This window comes from Myotis davidii, unplaced genomic scaffold (assembly GCF_000327345.1).
Source record: "Myotis davidii unplaced genomic scaffold, ASM32734v1 scaffold554, whole genome shotgun sequence".
Taxonomy (NCBI): Eukaryota; Metazoa; Chordata; class Mammalia; order Chiroptera; family Vespertilionidae; genus Myotis; species Myotis davidii.
In genome coordinates, this window is record NW_006285312.1 from 1,089,411 (window position 1) to 1,107,689 (window position 18,279).

At 44.3% G+C, this 18,279-nt stretch overlaps 1 protein-coding gene across 4 annotated transcripts in view; it reads right to left on the reverse strand.

The window, feature by feature from the left end:
* Positions 1–5,169: 5,169 nt before the first annotated feature.
* PSPH (phosphoserine phosphatase) overlaps positions 5,170–18,279 on the reverse strand; it is a 16,459-nt gene continuing 3,349 nt past the window's right edge. The window contains exons 2-7 of one of the 4 annotated variants that reach the window (XM_015558997.1): positions 15,552–15,661; positions 12,199–12,357; positions 11,368–11,502; positions 10,550–10,695; positions 8,981–9,129; positions 5,170–5,656 (exon numbers count right to left, since the gene is read on the reverse strand). In XM_015558997.1, the coding sequence (XP_015414483.1) occupies positions 5,549–5,656; positions 8,981–9,129; positions 10,550–10,695; positions 11,368–11,502; positions 12,199–12,338 (678 nt within the window). In that variant the 5' untranslated portion in view covers positions 12,339–12,357; positions 15,552–15,661 and the 3' untranslated portion in view covers positions 5,170–5,548. Of the gene's footprint in view, positions 5,657–8,980; positions 9,130–10,549; positions 10,696–11,367; positions 11,503–12,198; positions 12,358–15,551; positions 15,681–18,279 lie in introns of all 4 variants that reach the window. The other 3 variants (XM_006756084.2, XM_015559000.1, XM_015558999.1) reach the window with 3 other exon arrangements.

Sequence of the window (18,279 nt, forward strand, 5' to 3'; positions counted from 1 at the left end):
CATGCTTGCGATCTTTTTTATGAACTTGTGCTGAAAATGACCCTGTCGCTCTTGAAAAATAGCTTGTCCCAGTTCAGTGGGCGAATGTGAGTCTACAGAGTAAAATACAGTCAGACCTCGGTTCTCAGACACCTTCCATTTTGAACTTGATTCTCCACCAAGTTGATCACAGAGAAAATGTCTTGCTTGTTAAACAGACCTTTCATACGGGTACATCATCATGACAAAAGGCATCTCTCCGTTTACTGCTAAACCTCCCTTTGTTAAAATCTCAAGAAATTGTGATGTGAATATTTTTGTGGGTGTTTTTGCTCTTGTTGCTGGCTAAATGGATGATTAGCACAATCTAAAGCATAAAGAGGCCATCATCGAGTGCTAATGTTGCTAAGGGTGTGAAAGAAAGTGATCACAGGCAAATGAAGAGGTAGAAAAACTGTTGAAAAGCATTTTGCTGGTGAAGCTAATTTATCAAAGTATCACTTTATTTTAGCATTTCCTGCCCACTTTGTGAAATCCTTTTATTAAACCCCTGAATAGAATAAATTGTATTCTTTTGTACCACTATTAATTTGGGGGCAGTATTAAAAACTTCTGATCTCATTTCCCATTCATTGAGTATAAGTCTGGCGAATATTACTTACATACGCCAACTCATTTTTAATGGTCATTCATGTGATATCACCCTACTGCCTTTAAAAGGCCTCGTGGACCCACACTTGGCTGAACCTGCTTCTTCTCTCTATTCTCACAACTGCCTATGAAAGATCCTTTTTCAGTTCTACATTAAACTTTTTTTCTTAAATTTATACTTTTGATTTCTGGCTGAGACATAGATGTTCAATAATATGTTTGATGAATCAATAGAAGGAATGAGAGGAAATAAGAGAGAAAAGGAAGGAAGGAAGGAATAGAAAGTATGGAGACTGTCAGCTCTAATTAGAAAACAACTGGGACTCTCAGAAAGCAGGGCGGGGACTCTATTCATACACATTTTTTCATTGAATTTTAGAAGAGGAAGGGAGAGAGAAACATTGATGTGAGAGCATAACATTGATCAGCTGCCTCTTGCACACCCCCAATCCCAGGATCAAACCTGCAACCTGGGCTTGTGTCCTCACTGGGAATGAAACAGGAACTGCCTATGAAAGATCCTTTTTCAGTTCTACATTAAACTTTTTTTCTTAAATTTATACTTTTGATTTCTGGCTGAGACATAGATGTTCAATAATATGTTTGATGAATCAATAGAAGGAATGAGAGGAAATAAGAGAGAAAAGGAAGGAAGGAAGGAATAGAAAGTATGGAGACTGTCAGCTCTAATTAGAAAACAACTGGGACTCTCAGAAAGCAGGGCGGGGACTCTATTCATACACATTTTTTCATTGAATTTTAGAAGAGGAAGGGAGAGAGAAACATTGATGTGAGAGCATAACATTGATCAGCTGCCTCTTGCACACCCCCAATCCCAGGATCAAACCTGCAACCTGGGCTTGTGTCCTCACTGGGAATGGAACAGGCAACCTTTCAGTGCACGGGGCAATGCCCAACCAATGAGCCACACCGGCCAGGGCTTTAGTCATACTATTTTTGATGCAAGTTCCTTAGAAATTAATATGCCTAAAGCTCAGTAAAAATTCAAAAGGAAGGCAATAAACATGGATAGAATTATGTTCAGAATTAGAAACTGAGCAGCAAAGTACTGAACAATCTTCTAACTAGTACTAACACTTTTCCCAGAGTTCAGTGACCATTAAAAATGAAACTTGAGCCCGGCCAGCATGGCTCAATGGTTGAGCCTTGACCTATGAACCTGGAGGTCATAGTTCAATCAGTCAGGGCACATGCCTGGGTTGCAGGCTCCAGTGTGGGGCGTGCAAGAGGCAGCCAACCAATAATTCTCTCACATCATTGATGTTTCTCTCTCTCCTTTTCTCTCTGAACTCAATAAAAATACATTTTTTAAAAAAATGAAACGAATTTTTTGCAAAACAGGCCTTCCATTTGTTGTAACGTACCCCGCGAATCACAGAAGGACGCCTCAAGAAGTCGAATTAAAGAGTCACATTTATTGCAATCCGGGACTATGACGGGCCATTCCCAAATCTCATAGCAATAAGATGGTAAAAACCAGACTTATATAGGCAAAAATCACAAAGGTATTGATTACATCCCAGGGTTTGGAATGAGGCACCTGGCTCACAAAAAAGCAGATTACAGAAGCAGAATTAAGCATGTTAATTACAGTTTCGGGTCTCAGGGTCACTGAATTGACAGAAATACATTATCTAGAGCCCTTGGGTAACCTGGGTTAAACTTAGGCATGTTATCTAAATTACAGTTTTGGGTCTCCGGATCACTGAGTTGATAGAAACACATTATCTAGAGCCCTTGGGTCTCCGACCACTGAGTTGTCAGGACAATTTAGAGTAATTGTGCTGTCCTGGTCTCAGGACCACTGATTCAGCTGGAATGCACCACCTGTGGCCACTAAAACAATTTTAGGGTAATTGTGCTGTCCTGTTTCCCAGGTACAGAAGAATGTGCTTTGATAACCAGTAAGATCACAATCAATGGGAGAGTCATTCAATCAATAAGGCCTTCAATCGAATGGGATGATTTGTACAATTCAGAAAATCAAAATAACCTGTCCATGGTTAAACAAAGCAAATAGGTACCATACTTCACATTCTAGGAGGTCAGATTTCATCTCTGCTGGATTAATATATATTGACACCTGTGATCACAATGTTCATTTAATAAGCTCCTGGCTTGACTCTAGTGAAGCAGATAAGGAATGCTGTGCAATCATGGCCTGGGTTCCAGCTCTGAACGTGACCATTAACGGTTGTGAGCTCTTGTGAGCTCGTTTCCCACCTGTTAAAAAGAGGACCGCCTAAACCAATGGACATGGACAGCAGGGGGATGGGAGGCTGGCCTCAGGGTCGTGACGTTTGCGAGAAAACATAAAAACACCTTGGAAAATGTGAAATAAACAGTATGACCGGTGGTCAGACAACGCCCCACGTTTTCTGAACCTGACCATAAGGATCCTGAGGCAAAAGCCATGGTGTGTGTGCCATCCCTTCCTGAGGCTGACCACCAGAACCCCTGCAGCCCGGCCCCAGATCTAGCATCCTGCCCCCTGCTTTGGGGAGTGGCAGCCAGGTGGGCCTCCCTAGGGGCAAGCAGAAGCCCTTGTCTCCAAGTACAAGAGAAAGAAGCTCACAGCAGGAGTCTCACCGAAGGAGATGGGGGCGAGGAAGGGGATGAAGGCCACAGGGCTGCCTTGGTTTTCTAAGCAGATAAAAGTTTTGAGGGACTTGTTTCAACTTAATGCCATGACACATTCCAGTTCCTCATGTTAAGACTCCCACTCCTCCCTGTTTCGTTTACATAAGCAGTGTTGATAATCAGCAAGACAGACGTGTGGCAGGACAGGAAGACGCGTAATACCGCCGCCTCGTTGCGTCCCGTCCCAGTGGAGCCACACACATCACTCCCGGGAGAGCAATTCTGTAGCGGATTCCCACGAGGCAGAAAAGCATGATACCTACAATAAAGAATTTTTAAAGAAAACTGCTTAATGTTTAGTAGGTGTGTGCATGTGATAAAACTCTTCACAATTAATTTAATGAATAAAGAAAGAGATCGTAACAACAACAAAAGCATGAAAGAGGTGGGCGCAGTGGTTGCCTCATTTCAAACTCACCCCTCGGACACAACAAAGAAGGAATTGTGAGCTGCTTTGTGCCACTGGCTGGGAGCTGGGGAGCCTGTGGGCCAGAGGAGGGGTTGTGTCGCTGCTATAAAAGGCTTCATGTGGGTATCACGATTTCTCAGCGGATCAGACTCCTCGGAGCCAAATTCAATGTGCACCTCCAGTTCAGGCCTATGGATGCCAGGCTCCCGGGGCCACAGCTTCTCAGGCCTCTGCCTATCCTGGCGGCGAGGACTTGCTCCAGCTCATGCACACTGGGTGTTGGCAAAGCCGAGGCAGCTGGCAGCGCCCTTCACAGACCCGGCCTGCCCGGTCCTGCCCAGAGCACAGCGCTGGCTCGAGTCCAAATGCCGCCAAACGGCTTCTAGGAGAGCTGCCAGGGAGCTTTCACAACGAGGGACAACTGGGGAACAAGCACCTCCTTGTTGGTGATCTCATTTAAATGTTGCCAGACCTATCCCATGTCGCCCCATAGAAATTCTGATGTTGAAGGAAATCTGATTCAGCCGATTTGATTATTTGGCTAAATAATTACCTGCTTACTTGGCCAAATTTGATTGTTTGGTTATATTATACATTTTTCAAGTAATTTCCAATATTAAACCCTCTGGCCTCTTCTATTTAATCACAGTACCCATTGCCTGCCTCTTCCCAAATCCATCGTGGGGTTTTTTTTTTTTATCCTCACCTGAGGATATTTTTTCCATTGCTTTTCAGAGAAAGTGGAGGGAAGTAGGGAAGGAGGGAGGGAGAGAGAGAAACATCAATGTGAGAGGCACATCAATTGGCTGCTTCCCACACACGCCCTGACCAGGGCTGGACATCGAACCTACAGCCTTTCAGTGCGTGGGCTGACGCTTTAGCCACTGATCCACACCGGATTTTTCCTCCGGGGAGAGCATGTAATCTTACACTTTGAAAGCCACGTTCTGGAATTTCCTTTTCTTGACACGGCTCAGAATAGATATGAACCTGGCTTCCACGTCACTTGTAAGAAACGGTTCAGCTGTGCTCTTAGGAGAATTTCTTAATTCATTTAGGGGCAAGTGCTGCCCTTCAGTTGGAATGAGTAAAACTTGTTTTCAGTTCTTTTACTTCATGTGGCTATCAAATACCCGCTCTTTAGGGTCAGAACTTTTGTTTCAGACTCCATCGTTTGTCTTAAGCCTTTGTAAACATTCCCTAAATGACCAATTCCAAGTGGTAATAAAAGTGCTTCCATCCTTCAGAGCTTCACTCAGCGGGTGGGGGACTGGTGGGGAAGCAGGGGCCTTGTGGTGGGAACATGTGACCAGCACTCTGCCCTGTGCGCAGAGGAGAGGGGTCTCCACGTCATCCCTAGGTTCCTTGCCTGCCTCAAGGTTGTTTCTACTCAAACCCTTAAAAGTAATTGAGAAGTATTGGATATTGAAATACATTTGACAGGAAGAAATAAAAATTCCACAAATTCATTCTGATACATGGATAAACTTTTATTTATATATCAAAGGGAAAACTAATATTCACCTAATATTAATTTTCTAATAACTCACTGCCTAATCCACATTTTCAGGAGGGAAGGTGTTTAATTTACTCTCCACCTTTAAAAACCTTCCAATAAAATAAAGGTAGGAAAATACACAAAGAATTCAGATTATAAAACTTTCCAGGTAATTGGTGGTCATAATAATACTGAACTACAGTTTTTTAAAAAAGCGACTTTCTAAAGTTTGGAAGTACAGATAATCAGTACCAAATGTATCCATCAAGTTGTAGTAGGCCATTGTAAACAAATCGTACCAAACTGTATAACTTTTAAAAATTTGAAGTTGTGAACTATATAAAAATTGATTATTGTTCCAGTTCTCCCAGAAGTTCTACAAAATCAGTGATGTACCATTTGGCGTTGTCCTTTACTTGTTGCCTGATCACGTTTCCTCCAAATCCAATGAACACATCCTAAGAAGACAAAACAAGGAGCAGAGTTAAGCTTTTTAAAAAAGAAAAGAACCCCTAACCGGTTTGGCTCAGTGGATAGAGTGTCGGCCTGTGGACTGAAAGGTCCCAGGTTCGATTCCAGTCAAGAGCATGTACCTTGGTTGCAGGCACATCCCCAGTAGGAGGTGTGCAGGGGGCAGCTAATGGATGTTCCTAACTCTCTATCCCTCTCCCTTCCTCTCTGTAAAAAATCAATAAAATATATATTTTTTTTAAATAAAAAAAAGAAAAAGAATAATGAAAATTTAAAAGCAAAAACATACAGTAGCAGCCTAGGGCAGTAAGTGTCGTTTGGAAGAATAAACTGTCTGTGCAAAAAGAGTTGAGCCAGCATCACTTGGTGTCTCCAGAGCTCCCTGTGAGCCCCCCGCCCGGCGAATGAGTGCACAGCCACCCACTGCACATCGTGGGCCTCCAGAACGGAAGCCCTCTTTCAACAAGACAAGTGCTTACAGAGATGAAGTCACATCAGGTGGTAAAGGTCTGAGTTCCAAACGACACAGCAACCACACCCAGTCCAGGCAACCTCAGAGGGAGGCCAAAGGGAAGCCTGTGTGCCGTGGAACTCGCCAGGGCCTGGAACCAGGACTAGAGCAGGCATCTCCCTCCGGGTGCCGGGGTGAACCTGCACAGCTGCCCGCCCGGGAGGTGCTGCCCTGGGCTGAAGGAGATGACAACCCCCATTTCTGCTGGCAGCACTCTGCTTTTCATCGTTACATTTATCTAAAGTTATAAGGTTTGCCCGGCCGGTGTGGCTCGGTGGTTGAGTGTTGACCTAAGAACCAGGAGGTCAGAGTTCGATTCCTGGTCAGGGCACATGCCCGGACTATGGGCTCCATCCCCAGTGTGGGGCATGCAGGAGGCAGCCAATCGATGATTCTCTCTCATCACTGATGTTTCTATCTCTCTCTCCCTCTTCCTTCCCCTCTGAGATCAACAGAAGTATATATATTTTTTAAAGTTATGTCTCATTAATTTCTATTAAGTGATACCTTCTTTTTAAAAAAAATATATTTTATTGATTTTTCACAGAGAAGAAGGGAGAGGGATAGAGAGTTAGAAACATCAATGAGAGAGAAACATCGATCAGCTGCCAAGGTACATGCCCTTGACCGGAATCGCACCTGGGACCCTTGAGTCCGTAGGCTGATGCTCTATCCACTGAGCCAAGCCGGTTAGGGCAGTGATACCTTCTTTTACTCAATAGTTTTTGTGTTTTTTTTGCTTATAAACAACAGAAATTTATTTCTCACAGACTGGAAGGCTGAAAGTCTGATATCAGGGTGTCAATATGGCCGGTCAGGTGAGAGCCCTTTTCCAAGTCTTTTAAAATGGTATTTCCTCTTTTTCTGCCAGGATATAGACACGATATACACTAATTTGGAAGTACAAAATTCTCTTACTTCCTCTTTCTCTTTATTTTAATTTTCATACCATATTAAGGGGAGGGAGAGGAAAATAACTAGATTCTCACCATCCGGTTAAATTTAACCTCCTCGCCCTAGCTGGTTTTGGCACAGTGGCTAGAGCGTCAGCCTGTGGACTGAAGGGTCCCCGGTTTGAGTCCGGTCAAGGGCACATGCCTGGGTTGCGGGCTTGATCCCCAATGGGGGGCATGCGGGAGGCCACCAATCAATGATTCTCTCTCATCGATGTTTCTATATCTCTCTCCTTTCCCTCTCTGAAATCAATAAAAACATATTAAAAAAAAATTAGCCTCTTCACTGAGCTTCCTGCCTCCGTGACAGTCCTTTCCACATGCCAGCACCAACTCAGCTGTCCTAACACACTGCCTCATTCCTTCTCTTTCCAGAAGCTTCCTCGGGCTTCCCATGACCTAGAGGTAACACCCATGTGCCTGGGGAAGTGTGGGGTCTTCAGCGGTGGCTGAAGAGAAAGCCCACTCCTCCTGGTCCTTGACCCCGACCAGCCCAGAACTATGCCTGATCCATCCCCCTCTGCCTGCCGCCTCCCCCTCTGGAAACGTCCTCCCCTGAGCCCTGCCAGACCCGCCTGTGCTAACCTTCCTGTAGGTCACAGGCGCCTCGGAGCAACCTTCCCAGAGCGACACCTGCATGCGCACCACCTTCTCCTGGTTCCGTCAGGCTATTTGCAATTTTGGCAGATAATTATAAATCCTGATCTGGAAGTTATGATTTGTCATATCTCAACACGATTGGAAGCTCCCTGAGAGAACTCCGCATCTATGTCCATGAATTCCTCATGACACTAGCCTGGAGCTCATTACACTTAGTCAACCCCAATGTAGTGGCAAATCATCTAAAAATGTGTTATCTTGAACAAATTCAAGCAATGTGATAAGGTTGCTGAAAGATCTTTAACCACTTTTGATTAATCATTTACAAAGGCAGTTCCTACTTTTAGATCTCGGGAAGTAAGGTAGTAAAAGAGCTCACTGTATTTTTGGTTCTGTTTTTCTTAAGTTAGAATGAGATGATAAAGGCAGAGTCCGATGTGAAATGGACACATTTGATATTTAGGACCCTTGCTACATAGCATCTGCTTCCTGGTGGTCTCAGAAAACATCACTAATTCAGAAGAATAAAATCCTTTAACATAGGCATGTCGTCCAACCTCCGTGAACCTCAGTTCCCAAGCAGTGAAAAAAAGGACATAAGACCTCACCTCACAGGGCTGTTGTGAGGATTAAATGACATAGTGGATGAGGAAATAGTTTATCAATTATAAAGGGACATAAAAATGTTGCTGAGTTACAAGAGCTGTATCGTTTGTGGAATTATTGGAGGAAATAAAGCCGACTTACTTGAGTGCACACTTGGGCTAAAAGGTGGCCATGAAGCAGGGACGAGGGGTTGCTGAAAGTTTTAAAAGTTTTTAGTTCCTGCCGAAACCGGTTTGGCTCAGTGGATAGAGCGTCGGCCTGTGGACTGAAGGGTCCCAGGTTCAATTCCGGTCAAGGGCATGTACCTGGGTTGCGGGCACATCCCCAGTAGGAGATGTGCAGGAGGCGGCTGATCGATGTTTCTCTCCCATCGATATTTCTAACTCTCTATCTCTCTCCCTTTCTCTCTGTAAAAAATCAAAAAAAAACATATTTTTTTTAAAAAAAGTTTTTAGTTCCTTATTTGCAACCTTCCTTGGATTTGCAAAAGGTCAACTGACATATTAAGATTAAATTTGTTTTGTTTATTGTTTTTTCTCTTCCAATGATATTTAATCTGTTTACTCTCAGAAGTCCCACTGAATTCTGAATCAGCTGAAACGAAAGTCCAACCTGAAAGAATGAGAACGCTCATTACGTACAGCGGGAGGACAGGCTTCCATGTCCGTGGCGCCGTCTCCAATCATGACTATTTTCTTAAAATGAAATTTTTCCTTTAAAAGTTTAATAACTTTTCCTTTCCCGCCAGATTCAGCTGTTGGCTGCGTCTCATCAAAACCTGCATATTCACCTTAAATGAGAAATTAAAACTGTTGGAGACACACAGAATTGTATCACTAGGGTCAGCTTTTTGCATAGATGACATCCTCACTTAAAGGTCACTGAGAAAGCTAAGAATGGTCTTCAGGGAAGTGACACAGCCTGGACTTCCACGCCGGTTCTTCAGAATAAGCGAGCTTTGCTTTTAAATTACAAATACAAGGTTACTCCTGCATGTCACTTTATGTTACACCTTGGGTAAATTAGTTTTATCCTCCAAGCTTCTAGTGTATTAATTCTCAAACCATGTTAAGGCAGCAGATCAGCATGAAATAGTAATATGGCCAGCGTGGCTCAGGAGATCACAGTTCAATTCCCAATCAAGGCACATGCCTGGGTTGCAGACTTGAACCCCAGTGAGGGGTGTGTGTGTGTGTGTGTGTGTGTGTGTGTGTGTGTGGTGCAGGAAGCAGTAGATCAATGATTCTCTCTTATCATTGATGTTTCTCTTTCACTCTCTCTCTCCCTGAAATCAATAAAAATATATATTTTAAACATTTTAATAAATTAATACATAATTTCATCTCAGATAAGATTCCAACTTATATTTGATCAATTATTTCATTCTTACAGTAATTACCATACTCATTCTCTAATGATCTCTATCTATATACCATTTGAAAGGGTTCTATTAACATATTTTAAATTGTTAAGATTATTTGGTTTAAGAATGTCAGCCACCCCTTGACGTAACTGGAGACATCTTAAGATAATAGAAAACTAGCCGGTTTACTCAGTGTTAGAGCGTCAAGGGCATGTACCTCAGCTGCAGGCTAGGTCCCTGGCGCCAGTCGGGGCGCTTGTGGGAGGCAACCAATTGATGTGTCTCTCTCACATCGATGTTTCTCTCTCTCTCTCTCTCTCTGTCTCTCCCTTCCACTCTCTCTAAAAATCAACGGAAAATATCCTTGTTGTGAGGATTAACAACAATAACAAAAAAGATAATAGAAAACTACAGCTGTGGCTCTATGATGGTCCTTAAAGGGGCCAGAGGCACCTCCAGAGGCAGCTACAGTGCAGTGACTTGCTAACAAGTGAACTCTCCTTCCTGAGTCTAAGTTGGTTCAAACACACGAGAGCTCTCATAAAACAGAAATATAATGCATAACAAAATGTCATGTGACTCACATGGAAATGAACAGTTTACTAAGTGCAGGCATTTGCATCCTGATAGATGACTATATGAACCTCAAAGCTAGGAGAGATGATGCCCTAAGTGTATTTTGCTGAGCAAAGGATTCCAAGGAGCAAAAGATATCAGTCAAGAGAATTCTTTATCTCAGTATTTAACCCTGATGCCTCTTCGCTTAGGTTGCATTCCAGCAGACATTACCTAGAATATTGAAACTAAAACAGATGAGAAAGGGAAAATGTTACCATTCAAGTCTTACCATTAAAGTAGAATTTCAGCCTATTGGCAAATACATTGGTTGATGGGATATTAAGCTTTGAAGCAACGTGCTCTACGATGCTCCGAAAGCCACCAGATATTAGGAAAACCTGAACATTTCGCTCTTGTAGGCGACTTACTAGCTCCCTGCAAAAAAGAAATATAAAATATCAAACACTGAATAATATAAAAGAGGAAATACAAAAAGGAATCTAAAAATCTACATATATTTTTTCTCCTGAATGAATTTGCCCAAGGTACCATCGGACAAAGTATATTGCCTGGTGAATTAATGTCTTATATATGTTTTTCTAAATGCACTTATACATTAAAGGGTGGGACCTGACTGTCTTAGGAAACCATTCCGCAACTATATTCTGCTCTTAGACCTAGAAGCACAAGATGAAGAGGAGACTCAATCTCTCCTTAGGGAGAGTGGGAAGGCAGACATGGGCAGGGTCACTCATGTAAGTGGCAAAAGAACCACATAGAAGGAACTCAAAAGTAATGGTGAGGGAGGAACTGGAAAGATGGTGAAGAGATTAGCCAAGGAACATATATGCACAGCCCATTGACACAGACAACAATGTGGTGATGGCCAGAGGACGGGGGGAGGGACCTGGAAGTGGGCAAAGGGGGGCAGGGAAGGGGGGGTCATCTATAATAGCAACAACAGTAAAAAAAATGTTTTTAAATTAAGCTTATATTGTCCTCATTAAAAGAATAAATAAAGGAATGGCAAGATGCCCTCAGAAGGATGCACCCCAAAATGCAGGTGCTGATAGAGAGACAATATACCCAGACCAGGGTTCCTCTTACCTTATGCCAGGGGTCAGGTGTGGGGGGTGCTCGGCTATGAGCCTCTGCACCTGTTCCCTGGAGGGCTGGATCAGCGCTAAGCGCTCGGTGAGGGCAGCCCTGAAAGGCACTGCCCCGCCCATGGCTCGCTTTGTCCTAGGAGGAAGACCCATGTCAGGCCAGCCAAGTCAGCTGTTCCCCAAGTTTACATGCCTAACTGCTCCCCCCAACTCACACAGCACTGAGTAAGGTGCTGTCCAGAGCCCCACTGCACAACAGCCAAACTACGATGCTATGAAAGTGAGGCCTGAGAACAAACTGCGAAGGTTTCCTTGAGAATCACATAATATTTACGGGCAAGTCTTATACCAAATGCAGCTGAACAGGAAATGGTCCATGACCCGGCGACTGCAGATAGCGCTAAGGAGGGCAGGAGGGTGAGAGGGGCTCTCCGCCAGGCATCCACTGAGAGACTCTGAACCAAAACTAGCTTTCCAGCCAACCACTAAGGCCACACTGTCAACCATGACATGAAGCACCGGACACTGGAGAACCCACCCAGGTCGTCCTCTTTGGCTAGTGACGGTCATTGTTCCCCTGACCACGGGAAGGGAGTGTCTTACCCATATTTGTTTGTCAGAAGCAACTTTTTTTGCCCTAAATATCTGTATAGTAAAAGTGGATGAGTAGATAATGAACACTACCCAACTCAGCTGTAAGTGATGGAAGAAAGAGCCTCCTGCCTGTGTTTCATAACCAGGGAATTGTGGCTCTGAACCTGCATGTGACCCAAAAGTTCATCTCTTTTGCACTCCTTTGTCCTTTCACACAGTGAATAAACACTGCCCCTACATTTCTGACACAGCATCCGCCACGCCACAGATTTTGGCCAGCTCATCAATTCCTTCTTCTTGGATGACCGTGCTGTCCACATCAAAGCACACTGCATCGGCCGAGCAGAACAGCTTCCTCAACTCTGAGTGGGATACCATCTTTAGAAGAATTTTCCTCCTATGACAAAAAAAAAAAAAAAAGATAAATATATTTAAGGATATAAAATCTATAATAATAAAAGCATAATATGGCCGAAACCGGTTTGGCTCAGTGGATAGAGTGTCGGCCTGCGGACTGGAAGGTCCCAGGTTCGATTCCGGTGAGGGGCATGTGCCTGGGTTGCAGGCACATCCCCAGTGGGGGATGTGCAGGAGGCGGCTGATCGATGTTTCTGACTCTCTATCTCTCTCCCTTCCTCTCTGCAAAAAATCAATAAAATATATTTTTTAAAAAAAGCATAATATGCTAACTAGACCGGACATCCTTCCAGGCGAAGCAGGAGCTGCGAGGGAAGCCCCAGTCCACGTGCCTGCCGGCGGCTGGAGGGAAGCCCAGGTCCCAGGGACCAGAGGGAAGCCGGTGCCGGCAGCCAGGGGAAGGAAGGCCTACTCTTGCACGAATTTCGAGCACTGGGCCTCTAGAATAAGCATAAAGTGGCCCAATTTTGCCTACTGATGCCAAAGTACTTTGATTTGTATCAAACTCAGTACAGCTCACAAAAGCATGGATCATTCATTTTTTTTCTCTTTTTTATTTTTATTTTTATTAATATCAGAGAGGAAAGGAGAGGAAAAGAGAGATAGAAACATCAATGATGAGAGTGAATCATTGATTGGCTGCCTCCTGCATGCCCCTCACTGGAGATCAAGCCCGAAACCTGGGCATATGCCCCGACCAGGAATCGAACCAGCGACCTCTTGGATCCTGGGTCGACGCTCAACCTCTGAGCTACACCCAGCTGGGCATGAACTCATTCATTTTTTAACACAAACTAAACACCTTCTAAACGTCAGGCTCTGAGGCTACAAAGATGAGCAGACCCAAAAGTCTGTTCCCAGCAACTCAGCCTGGTAAAGGTGACAACTTATAAAAATATTTGATCTTCAACCAACATGCAACTGTTTCTAGCATGCTAATAACAGCAATAAGGCAAGTGCTAAAATAGAAATGTACAGAAGATACTATGGGCACACGAAGAAAACATTGAATCCTACCTATGAAACAGGGCTTCCAGGAGGCACGGGCATGTGAGCTGAATCTTGAGGGGCAAGTGGCCCTCTGAGTGGGTTCTATCACTTTGGTGTATGCTGGGAGTAGGAAGGAGGGAGATGGAGACAGGGGAAGGGCAGTGATGGCGGAGGCGGGGAAAAGGCATGGCCAAACGCATGGAGGAAGAATAATGGATAACACGCTGAAAGCTGCCGGGCAGCGCGCAAGGAATTCAGACCAAGCGGGGCCTTGGGTCAGGCTAAGGAGTTTGTATTTTAACTTTTAGGTAATGAGAAACCCTGAAAGGCTGTACACCTCAGAAGAGAGGTCAGAGCTAAACATGCCCTTGTTAGCCACCGGTGTCAAGATGTAACTAAAGGTATGGCCTGATGACAGTCACTGGAGCGGAGAAGAGAGAGGAGAGAGCTGAGGACAGAGCCGCCCGGGAATGGAACCTTGAAGGCAGGATCCTGGGAAATAAAAGGAAAAGGAGAGGTCGCAGGAAGAAACTCTGGGAGACCCCAGCATTGTAGAAGCTAGGGAGGACAGTTTCAAAAATAATTTTGAGGTTTTTTTTCTTTTTAAGAAAATCATGGGACTAGAATCATGGGCGTGAACGGGGATCTTAGAGGTTGCCTGGACCAGTCTGCCCCCAAAGAGAGTAATGTTTCATGAACAAGGCCACTAGAATGATAGGAATAATCTATATTTAGAATAGACACCGGCTGGAAACAGGCTCACAGGAGATGGCCACTCACTTCCTAACTGATTTCTAACCGATGCATTTGACAGAATGACCCAGTTCAAAGTTGACTTGGAAAAAAAAATGTCTTTCTAGCCAGGGGTCAGCAAACTACAGCCAGTCGGCCAGATTCAGCCTGCCACCTGTTTTTGTATGGCCTATGAAGAGTGGTTTTTAAATTTTTTTGTTGCCGAGACCGGTTTGGCTCAGTGGATAGAGCGTCGGCTTGCGGACTGAAGGGTCCCAGGTTCGATTCCGGTCAAGGGCATGTACATGGGTTGCAGGCACATCCCCAGTGGGGAGTGTGCAGTGGACAGGAAATGGAACCCTCAACCCTTAGGCACACAGGCCAAAAGTCTTTTACATTTAAAATAGTTGAAAAAAATCAACAGAAGAAGAATATTTGGTGACATGTCACCTAAAGATAAAAGTCCAGAGTGAAAGGCAACAAGCATTTGAGATCAAAAGAATAGCTATTGGGGAAGCACTGATTCAAAAAGAAACCTAAATAGTATTCTGATTAGAAGTCAAGGAGTGTTTCTGAGAAAGGAAAGGGACCAATCACATCAATAGAAGGAAGGCATTTCTATAGGTGCAGATGAGCTAACATAGTGGCGCTAATTCTAAACGTTGTTAATTTTCAGTCCAGTCAGCCCCTGAAGTCACAATATCTGATTTCTTGTCATCTCTGCAAACAGTTGCTGGAGGCCCAGTGCGGCTTTAGGCCCAGTCCAAAGGTTATTTCGCCCAGTTTTAACACTACAAAGGCTTGAGAAGATGAGCAAGGCAGTCCCTCTGAGAGGACAGCTCCAGCTCCATTTTAAAGTGACTCTGATTATTCCTTTTTTATAGACACATAAAAGTTACATGAAATTCAAAATTCAGGATCCATAAACAAAGTGTCATTGGAATGTAGCCAATATGGCAGGAGGGGGGGAGTCTGTTTCATGCCCGTTAGGCAGTTGAGGCAATGAACAAAGGAGTCTGAGAAGCTTCTGGATCAGAGGAGAGTCAAAATTATTCCCTGTAGCTGGCATGGCTCAGCGGTTGAGCGTTGACCTATGAATAAGGACATCACGGTTCGATTCCCGGTCAGGGCACCTGCCCAGGTTGCGGGCTCAATCTGCAGTGTGGGGCCTCCAGGAAGCAGCCAGTCAATGATTCTCTCATCACTGATGTTTCTCTCCCTCTCCCTTCCTCTCTGAGATCAATAAAAATATATTTTTAAAAAATTATTCCCTGTAACTAGGACTAGGGGTCCCACTTAGAGTACATTTTAGGATAAAAAAGAGGGAACCTGAGATTTTATGCGTACCACAGAGGTGGCAGCAGGCCATTTTTAAAATTTAAAATTGTGAGTAGACTACTTAACTGATAGGCAAACACATAAGAACAACAACAAAAGACAAATCCGACTCACGTTCCTCCCGCGCTGGGTTCCTAGGAGACGCTCTTATCTTCCTGCTTCTCTCCTCAGCAAAAAGGCAGCATAAGGTTCTGACTACAAACTTATTTGCGATCCTGTGAGTTCTGCAAGAGCAAAAACAGCCTAGAAACAAAGTACCAGGAAATGAACATCAAGGTCCAGACACACGATTAGAAAGAGGGAGACTGTCTGGCTTCACTCTCCCTCCTCCTAGGAATGTTTCCCAAGACCGCTTTCTTCGGGACACACTTGACCGCTGCCTCCTTCTAGCACCAGACCGGGGTGAAACACGTTCTTTTCTGTGCCTTTGACTCTGCAAAAGCTTCAGGTAAAGACAGGGAATGACCTACCCCCGAGTCGCAGGGTACAAAGGAGAGGAAAAGGGAATAGGGTGGGGGGTTATTGGTTATTGCATGTGATCCTGATGCCAGCCATGGCATCATTTGTTCTGGTTTCACTTTCCTGGGCCTGAAGCTGAAATACAACTGAATCCTAAATGTTATTATCGTTTGACCAAAACTCTGTAACAAAGCCTACCACTTGAATTACAGTCCTCCGAATTAAAACTGCAAATAGATGTGGGTAAAAGTGCAAAAGCTCTGAGGAAAACCAACAGATAAAGAGACGTGTAAGAACACGAGGCCAGGAAAAGCAAAGGTGAGGTTGGAAAGGAAGGGAGCCAGAATGAAAATGACTCACAAGCTTCCAATACGGCCCTCACAGAACTCAGAAAGGGCTCAGGGTACTCAGCCTCTTGAGACTGGCCAGGACACGTGGGCTCGGGAAACGGAGACATAGTTACACTGCCAAGCAGTTTACAGCAACCTAGTAAATCGCAAAATCCTGTCTTGGGTAACCAAGGACACTTAAGAGTGAACGGTTTAGCCCTAACCGGTTGGTTCAGTGGTTAGAGCTTTGGCCAGTGAAGGGTCTCGGGTTCCATTCCAGTCTCTCTCCCATGGATGTTTTTGTCTCTCTCCCTCCCTTCCACTCTCTCTAAAAATCAATGGAAGAAATATTCTTGGGTGATGATTAACAACAACAACAAAAGGGTAAATGGCCAAGACCAGTTTGGCCCAGTGGATAGAGCGTCGGCCTGCGGACTGAAGGGTCCCAGGTTTGATTCCGGTCAGGGGCATGTACCTGGGTTGCGGGCACATCCTCAGTGGGGAGTGTGCAGGAGGCAGCTGATCGATGTTTCTCTCTCATCGATGTTTCTAACTCTCTGTAAAAAAATCAATAAAATATATATTTTTTTAAAAATTAAAAATAGAACTACCTTATGACCCAGCAATTCCACTTGTGGGTGTTCATCCAAAGAAAACTAAACCACTAATTCGAACAGACATATGCACCCTTATGCTCACTGCAGCATTATTTACAACAGCCAAGATATAGAAGCAACCTAAGTATCTATCTATAGATGAATAGATAAAAAAGACATGAAAAATGGAAAATGACTCAACCTTGAAAAAGAAAGAAATCTTGCCATTTGCAACAACATGGATGGACTTGAGGGTATTATACTAAGTGAAATAAGTCAGAGCCCTGACTGATGTGGCCCAGTGGATAGAGTGTTGGCCTGAGTACTGAAGGGTCTTGAGCTCGATTTCTGGTCAAAGGCAGATACCTGGGTTGCAGGTTTGCAGGGTTTTGTTTGTTTGTTTGTTTGTGTTTTTGTTTTTTAAGCCTTGCCGAAACAAGGCCACCAAAAATTAGGTTGCCTCCCCCCCAAAAAAATGGGAGAGAGAGAGGATGTAGGTTTGTTTTTATTTTTAATATATTTTTATTGATTTCAGGGAGGGAGGGAGAGAGAGATAGAAACAACAATGATGAGAGAGAAGCATTGATTAGCTGCCTCCTGTATATCCCTCTACTGGAGATCAAGCCGGCAACCTGGGCATGTGCTCTGACTGGGAATGAACTGTGACTTCCTGGTTCATAGGTCGAAGCTCAGCCACTGAACCATAGTGGCTGGACTGGGTTGCAGATTTGATACCCAGCCCCAGATGGGTGAGGCAGCTGGTCGATGTCTCTCTCTCTTTCTCTCTCTCTCTCCCCTCTCTCCCTCCCTTCCACTCTCTCTAAAAATATCCTCGGGAGAAGATTAACAAAAAAAGGAAGAAGAATTACTAAAATAAACTGACAATACCAAGTATTGTTGAGGACAGGGAACAATTGGAACTCATAGATTGCTGGTGGGATGTAAAATGGTAAAACCACTTTGGAAAACAGCTTGGCAGTTTCTTACAAAGTTAAACATGTAATTCCCATAAGACTCAGCAACCTCACTACTGGAGCTTTATCCAATAGAAATGAAAATGTATTTATAGCTGCTTTATTCATGATAGGAACTAGAACGTCTGTCCATCAGCAAATACATGGATAAACAAATTGTAGTATATCGGTAGAGAACCAAGATGGCAGCATAGGTTAACGCCGGAGTTTGCCGCCTCGAACAACCATTTCAAAAGTGAAACTAAAAGACGGAAGGGACATCATCCAGAACCACAGGAACGCTGGCTGAGTGGAAGTCCTACAACTAGGAGGAAAGAGTAACGCATTCAGACACTCAGAGGAGGCGCAGTGCTGAAGGCAAATTCTGAGGTGCGGAGTGCGCGGTTGGCGTTTTCAATCGGGAGGGAGTCGCAGACTCTGAGCTCCAGATCCGGGAGAGGCTTTAGGGGCACAGACTCAAACGGGAGAAGCAGGACTGTCTGGT